The sequence below is a fragment of the Arachis ipaensis genome, chromosome B09, assembly GCF_000816755.2.
Source record: "Arachis ipaensis cultivar K30076 chromosome B09, Araip1.1, whole genome shotgun sequence".
NCBI lineage: Eukaryota > Viridiplantae > Streptophyta > Magnoliopsida > Fabales > Fabaceae > Arachis > Arachis ipaensis.
Genome location: NC_029793.2, coordinates 1,029,534 through 1,037,639, shown reverse-complemented (window position 1 = coordinate 1,037,639; position 8,106 = coordinate 1,029,534). Strand labels below are relative to the sequence as shown.

General features: G+C 30.2%; 1 protein-coding gene across 1 annotated transcript; it reads right to left on the bottom strand.

Moving 5' to 3' along the window:
• LOC107617696 (CBL-interacting serine/threonine-protein kinase 5) lies at positions 4,468–7,011 on the bottom strand. Its single transcript, XM_016319529.2, has 2 exons — positions 6,053–7,011; positions 4,468–5,580 (listed from the first exon to the last, which is right to left on the bottom strand). Exons 1-2 carry the CDS (start codon positions 6,576–6,578, stop codon positions 4,721–4,723), a joined length of 1,386 nt encoding a protein of 461 aa, XP_016175015.1. The 5' UTR covers positions 6,579–7,011; the 3' UTR covers positions 4,468–4,720.

Genomic DNA, 8,106 nt, shown 5'->3' with positions numbered 1-8,106 from the left:
TTTTTATCATTATTTTGACTCTCTCATTGCAAAAAGTCTAGTTTCCCAATAAGAGAGGAGAACACACAAGCCAATATCATTGAATTATTACTCTGATATGCTTTATTTTCATAATCATCAATGAAGTAATCTGTTTATGAGTTCTATGGACACATTGAAGATCCAAGTGGCTACTTCTTTTGCCTTTAGATTTGATTAGCACTCTAATCTGATTTAATTTCCCACCTAATTATTTGTCCCACATAATTACCCGATTTCTTAATATAGTCATTTCAAAGACTTAGTGGGATAAAATTCCTTCATATTTATTTTATCATATAATTGTTCATGTTGTGGCCAAAATATTTAAAGCCATGGCTCAAAATAGAGTTGCAATTAACTTAGCCCAACTAGATCCAAGAGGATTTGTTTTGGTCATGTAAATTCAGTAAATGATGATGAAATAATCACTTTTTATAAATATTTCATTAAATCGAGTATGTTTTAATTTCAATTTTTATAAACCTACTTAAATTTTTTGTTGATTTAGACATTAAAGTGTCCTGTAAGTATTTTTAACTATCGTTTTTTAAATTGACTTAAGGCTTGTTTGGGTGAGCTTTTAAGAAAATATTCTTTTTAGTTATCTTTTTTTAAAAGATCTTATAGAAAAGTAAAAATAATTTTATGTTTGGGTATCTCATCCAAAAAGATCTTTTTATCTATCAATTATGTTTGGGTATAACAATATAAAAGTACTTTTTTGTTTATTTATTACATGAAAAATATCTTTTTTTAAGGAAAAAAGATTTTTTAAAAAAAGATGTAAATTACAGTTTCTCAAAAAATATTTTTTTTATTTTTCTAGTGTTTTTACTTTTACTACTAGAAATTTGTCAAACACGCTAAAAAATAAAAAAAAAATATTTTTTCATTGAAAAAAGATATTTTTTTTATCAAAATATTAGCACCCAAACAAATACTTAACAAATAAATTACAATTTTTTTTTGTATTTCAATTATCATTTAAATGAGGATATTTACACAATATGAGTTAACTTCTTATACAATAAAAAAAAAAAATTACTCATTATCTATAGAGAAAGATTCAGTAAGTAATTATCAGATAATCACCTTGTTTTATAAATAACCTATCAAATTCGAGTATTTTTCAATTTCAACTTTCATAAACATGCTTAACATGAAGTCATCTGAGACACCTTTATCCCATCTTTTTAATCTCATCACAAAAGTCTAATTACTTTGCAATTCATTTCAAGTACACTTTAAAATAGTAATATTAAAATATTATGGTATATTAATTGGGAAAACTTTTAAGTGTAGCGAAAATACTAGTGTTTCAGTTATTTTAACTGTTGATTTTAATTAATATATATTATAAAAAAATTTTAAATATACCAAAAATCGATGTTTCTGGTACACTTGAAACTCTTCCTATATTATATATATTTTTTATAATTCAAATCAACAGTTAAAACAACTGAAATATCGATATTTTTAGTACATTTGAAACTCTTCTTATTAATTGATTGATTTACATGACGAATTGAGGTAGTGGTTCAACTTTGCGAGCATAATGATCCAAGAATAAGCAACAATAATAATCACAACAATTATATCAGTTTGATGAGCCAGCAATTAACCATCAATGTATCTTATTGGCGTGAGGGATTGCCATAGCTAGAATTTTGTCCTTTTCTTTTCTTTATCCCTTTTTTTTATTTTCAATTTTTCAAAAATAAATAAATAAATAAATCATTAGCATATATTCATGCCTTTCACAAGGATAATACCCATATATGCTTTAATTTGTTTTGACACAAACCTAACAGGCTAAGTAAGTTTTCTATTTATGTTCAGTTTTTCAATTAAACAAAGAAAGACCATAATTATTAGTGTTTAATATTGTTATTAGTTGAAAATTACTACTGCAATAATTGCAATTAGTTTTCATATATCTATTGTCACATGCATAGTGATAGATGAGTTAGGTATGTAGGTATATATAGGTGGGGCTGTGAAAAAGATGTGATAAATTAAATTCACATATGCTTATGCAAGTTGCATGGCAAGGTGGGTTTGAAAACAGAAAAAATTGTTTATTAATAATGCACATTTTTTAATAAGCACCATAGATTTTATTTTATTTTTTAGAAATAAAGAAATAAAAGTTTAAATCTCATCTATCATTTTTGATAACATTTATTAAGAAAGCTTATTTTCCACGTCAGTTAGTTGTTCAATTCCGGCTAATTTTTTTTATATGAGATTGATACGTGAGTTATGCTGAATTATGGAGTATTAGGGAGATATACACAATTGTGACGGCAGGGAGATATACACGATTGTGACGGCTTTCAATTTTTTGCTTTAGTGAGAAGAAATCGGACCTAGGATTTTCTATCAGTACACAAATCGAACCCAAAATTTTCTGCTAGTACACAAATCGGACCCAGAGTTTACACAAATCGAACCGAAGGTTTTCTGCCAGTACACAAATCGGACCGAAGATTTTCTGTCAATAGTAAACACCATATACCTTCATAACTCTCCTATACACCAACCTCCCTCCATATTAAAATTAAAAAGTTCGTTCAATTCCATGGAACTTCTTTTTATTATAAATCTAAATTATGGAAAAAAAAAAAAGAGGTATTAATTCCTAAACCTCTAAATATATATTGTGCATGCTTAAAAAAATTAATTTTATTTTAAATTAACTATTAACATACATTCTCAATTATTATATTATATATTGATCCAATTTTGGCACTATTAAATTTTGATAGCCAGCATTCAAATTCCTTTAATTTTATTTTTCCCTATTTTGTTGTTATATATACTCAATTTCCTGAATTATAGGGATTTTTTTATAGCCTCATGTGACAAAGGTGAGTATGATCCTAGTCAGCTGATGGAACCTTTGAAATTCAATAAGGCCCCATTGGCCATTGATGCAACCCCCCTCTTTAGTCCTTATTTATGGATAAAATTGACATTTAATAATGTTTCCTCCACTCACAGTACACACACCAATGCCTACTTTGCACTTTTGATTTTATCTGCTAAATATGTATTAAAAAACATGGTGGAATAAGAATAGAGGGGGAAAATTAAATTAAAGCTAAAAATACAGTTAATCTATGTTGGGGAAAAAAATCGTTTGCACACCTGGGGTACAGAATTGTAAGAAGAACACAACAGAAATTGGTACTAAAAAATAATAAAAGAAACCAATGATGATGTTAGAGAAAATCAATGTCTTGGCTGTCTTGCAATTTACTCTCTACTTGACATTTTGGTCCACTATCCGGGCCTCAGTTATTTATCTTATTAGAATTAGTAGTTATTTTAAGATAAAAAAGTGCATTGGCCTTATTCAAGATAAATATACAAAGTCATATCATATCATTCATGACATTGAATGTTTTCATCTTTCTCCTACTTGCTATTTTTTTCCCTAGAGAGGACATGGATACCATACCTATAAATATATTATTAGTATGATATGTTACAAAATATGAAAGTACCAAATCCTAAAGGAAAAAGTTACAACATATATTAGTATGAATTATTGAAAACATTTCAAGTGCACCGATGAGTTATTTTAACCGTTGATTTCAATTAATATATATTATATATATTTTTTATAAGTCAGATCAACAATTAAAACAACTGGTGCACCGATACTTCTGGTGCACTTGAAATGTTTCCTGAATTATTATCCTTTATTGATGCACTCATGTTCATATCATCCATTCAAATATATAAATAATTTATGGACCCAAAAGTCTTAATTCACTTCTTCCATTTGTTGACAAAAAGACAGTATTATAAAAAAAATTATCAATTAAAATAATATCCATGTGGTGACACACCACCACATAAAATAATCTAATTGAGCACCAACCAACCAACATAAAAGTAATTTGATTGAATAACCAAATTTATGAAATTTAATCCTGGCCTTCCAATTACATATAGAGTCAACTGATCTATTTGACAATTTGCTTTTCACTACCCTCCAAATGATCACTTCTACTTGCTTCATGTGTCCCAACCTAAAGACTAAAGTAATAATAATCAAAATGCAAAAACCCTTATTTGCCCATTGTGTACGAATCATCTATATCCATATTGTTGTAGAGGATAAGAAGCAGATTCAAATATTTCTTTGAATTCAATTTTGATGAGCTGTAAATATTTTTCTATATGTTTAAACTATCTTGTCAATGTAGTCTTTTGCTTATAAAATTACCTTTTACCTTCTATTGGATTTTTTAGATGTTTAAGGAAATAACATTGAATTCCACAATTTACAAATTATAATGTTACATATTCTTTGCATCATCTTCAACTATTATTAGCTACTAAACCTTATTATATAGATATTGTAGATCATTGAATCCATTTTCTACATCAAATTAGATCAGAAATTTGAAATTTCGGAACAATAAAACCACTAAATGAAGAACAAAGCTATATGTTGGGGATGACTTTTCAGTATTAACTTCAAACATCATCAGAAACTAAACTCAAATTTTTTACACAAATGAAATGAAATCCTGTAACTTAAATCAAAATACAGCATTATTTTTTTCCTAGTATCTTCCTTTTCTTTTACTTAATATGCAAATCAAACTATATTATTATAGCTGCAACAAACTGTAAAAGGAAGAAGAACATAGGCAAAATAATCCCAAAGGCATGACTAGTATTATTAGTTGTTACCATCTCCCTGCCAACTCCAAACAATGTCATTCAATGAAGGCCTAACTTCTTCCTCACAGAATTTGATATACTCCAAGGTATCCCCAGAAGACTTCGAGAACTCCACCACCGCCACCTCCGGCGCCACCTCGAACACTTCCACCGTCATGGCCAGCCTCCCTTTCCTCCCTTCCCTCTCCCCTTCCATCCTCACAACAAACTCCTTCTTCTTCTTCCCTGCCACTCTGAAATTCAATTTCTTCGCCATAGCCTCTAGCTTCCCCACCACTGCTTGAGCCGAAAGCTTCGATATAAACACTGAAGGTGACCTCTTCCTTGTCTCAAACAAACTCCTCAGATCAAAACCGTGCGACAGCGAGGAAATTATCTCGAAAGCATTGTAAAACGGCCGCGCAGGCTTAGCAGAACTACTCTGCTTCAAATCATCCTTGTTAAACTCTTGATTGTTATTATTATCACTATCATCCTCATCGAAGTCATCCACATTGTCCTCGATGGCAGACTCCTTAAAGGAGAATGCAATCGGGCGCATGAAGCCGATTTGGAACCAAGGATCCTTCATGATATCTGCAATTGAGAACCTCTTTTCAGGATCAGCTACAAGGAGGTTTGAGATCAAGTTCTTTGCTCCTTCCGGAACCCAATCAGGGAATTCATATTGAGCCTTGAAGGCTTTTCTGTAGATTCTCATCACGTTTTCGCCTTGGAAGGGTAGATAGCCACAAACCAGAGCATAAAGAATCACTCCACAAGACCATATATCTGCTTTGGATCCATCATACCCTTTCTTCTTCAACACTTCTGGTGCCACATATGCAGGTGTTCCACACGGTGTTATCAGCATACCATCTGCACCATGTTTTGCACAACAATTAGTATCAAGTAATTCCACTAACAAATATTCTAAACAGTTGAGTTCATGCATTTTGTTATGTTGATTTTTCGCGTGGATACCAAAATTGGAAGACTCATCCAACAAATATGGTATACTATAAGAGGAATGATAGGGAGACAGCAACTTTTGTGATTTGTAGCCATCAAATGATCATTAATGATAATTTTAATGGTGTGAGATTGGGGTGAAATTTCTCTGCTGCTTACATGCTCGCCAGAATTTAATAAAGTTAATGGCTCCAAGACTTTTCCATACTATACAACCATAGTAAAATTATGACCTAATTTTATAATCAATAAAAGAAATTATGTCCTAATTATAGTCAATTTTGTGATTCAATCATAGCCTAATATAGCCAAACCAGTAGCAACAAATTAAGACTTTCAATAATTGAAAAAAAATAATAATTAAAAAAGTGTGACGAACCTGCACGGCGTTGTTCCGGCAAAGCAGAGAGGCCAAAATCGGAGACCTTAAGCTCTTCATTCTCATCAAGAAGCAGATTCTCCGGCTTGAGATCTCTGTGAGTGACGCCGCGGCTATGGCAGAAATCAACGGCCGAGATCAACTGCTGAAAATACTTTCTAGCTACATCTTCCTTGAGCTTCCCTTTCTCCACTTTCTTGAACAATTCCCCTCCCTTAACATACTCCATAACCAAGAATATCTTCCCCTTCGTGGCCATGACTTCCTTCAGCTCCACTATGTTCGGATGCCTCACCAGCCTCATAACCGAAACCTCTCTCTTAATCTGCTCTATCAGCCTCTCCTTCTTCAGCTTATCCTTCTTTATCACCTTAATCGCCACACTTTCATTCGTCGCTAGGTTCCTACCGTAGTATACCTTCGCAAAATTCCCCTGACCTAACACGCGTCCCATCTCGTACTTCTCGAATATCACCGTCCTAGCGCTGTTCGACAACTTGATCTCCATCTCGTTTTTCAGATCCATGGGAGGAAGATTCCAGAGAGAGAAAAGGAAAAGAAAGAAAGTTAGTAAGATTAGTGGTTGTGAAGGCTAATTGTATGGCCAAGAGAGGAGGGAGAATGTGGAGTGGTGAAGATTGGAGAGGTTCATTCCTTTGAGGAATATAGTGTCCGAGGGACACACAACGTTTCGGAGAAAGGATTCAGAAGGGTTGAAGATCTTCATGGTGCATAGGTGATACACCAGATTGGAACTCCGGTGTGTATTTTATAAGAGAGAAAGAAGAAAAGAAGAGAAAAAATAAGGGTGTGGTTTTTGGGTTAGGTTGAGTGAAAGTTGAAGAAGTTTGTGTTGTGATGGAATTTATTAATGGAGTGAGGGGGAATATATTGAGATTGGGATTGGGATTGGGATTGGGCTTTGTGTGTTTCTCTAGAACGGTTTGGAGGACGCGGTTTTGATTTCAGAGTGGATTTTGGAATTTGGAAGAAAAAGGTAAGGACCTGTGGTTGCTGATAAACGCTGACTAGACTCTACCCAGGATATTCTATAAAAATTAAAAAGTATTATTAATTTATTATTTTACTAGTATGATTCGTGTTTTTTTTTATTTAAAATGTGCTTCTAAAAAAGAAAATGATGAAATTTTTTATTACTAATTAATAAATTGGAGAGACTATTAAAGTATTAGTTTAATAGTTTTGATAGTAAATTTGAATTAGTGGAATGATTAATTTACTATTTAGTATTAAGATTCAAATTATATTTTTTATATGTCAACAATAAATTTTTAAGAATTTATTTGGATGAGTTTTTAAGAAAATATTTTTTTTTAAGTTATCTTTTTTTTTAAAGATCTTATAAAAAATAAAAATAATTTTATGTTTAAGTATTTTATACAAAAAGATTTTTTTAATTATCAATTATATTTAGATATAACAATATAAAAATATTTTTTGTTTATTTATTACATGAAAAATATCTTTTTTTTAAGGAAATTTTTTTTAAAAAAAAGATGTAAATTACAGCTTCTCAAAAAATATGTTTTTTTTATTTTCTAGTGCTTTTACTTTTACTACTGAAAATTTGTCAAACACGCTAAAATAAAAAAAAGATATTTTTTCATTGAAAAAAGATCTTTTTTTATCAAAATAATGACACCAAACAAACACAAAAAAATCAATTAAAAAACACCAGCTATTCAACCTAATTAATGTTTTGAATATATTTTAAATAATTTAATTTTGATACACGATTAGTTTAAAACTAATTTACACATACATTTAATCACATAAGGTTATATTGACAAAAATAAATATCTTTTATATTAATCGTTTGAATGTTTATCTAAAAAATGGTTGTGATTGCACGAGTTTTACATTGTCGATGCATCAAAATTAAACTCATATTTTAAATACAAAATAAAAATCAAATACATATATATATAAGTATATAATTATTATTTTAGTAAGTATATATATATATATATCTTTTAAAATAATATTAGTTAAAATATATTTTTTGATATATTTGATTTGTTATTAAAATGTAA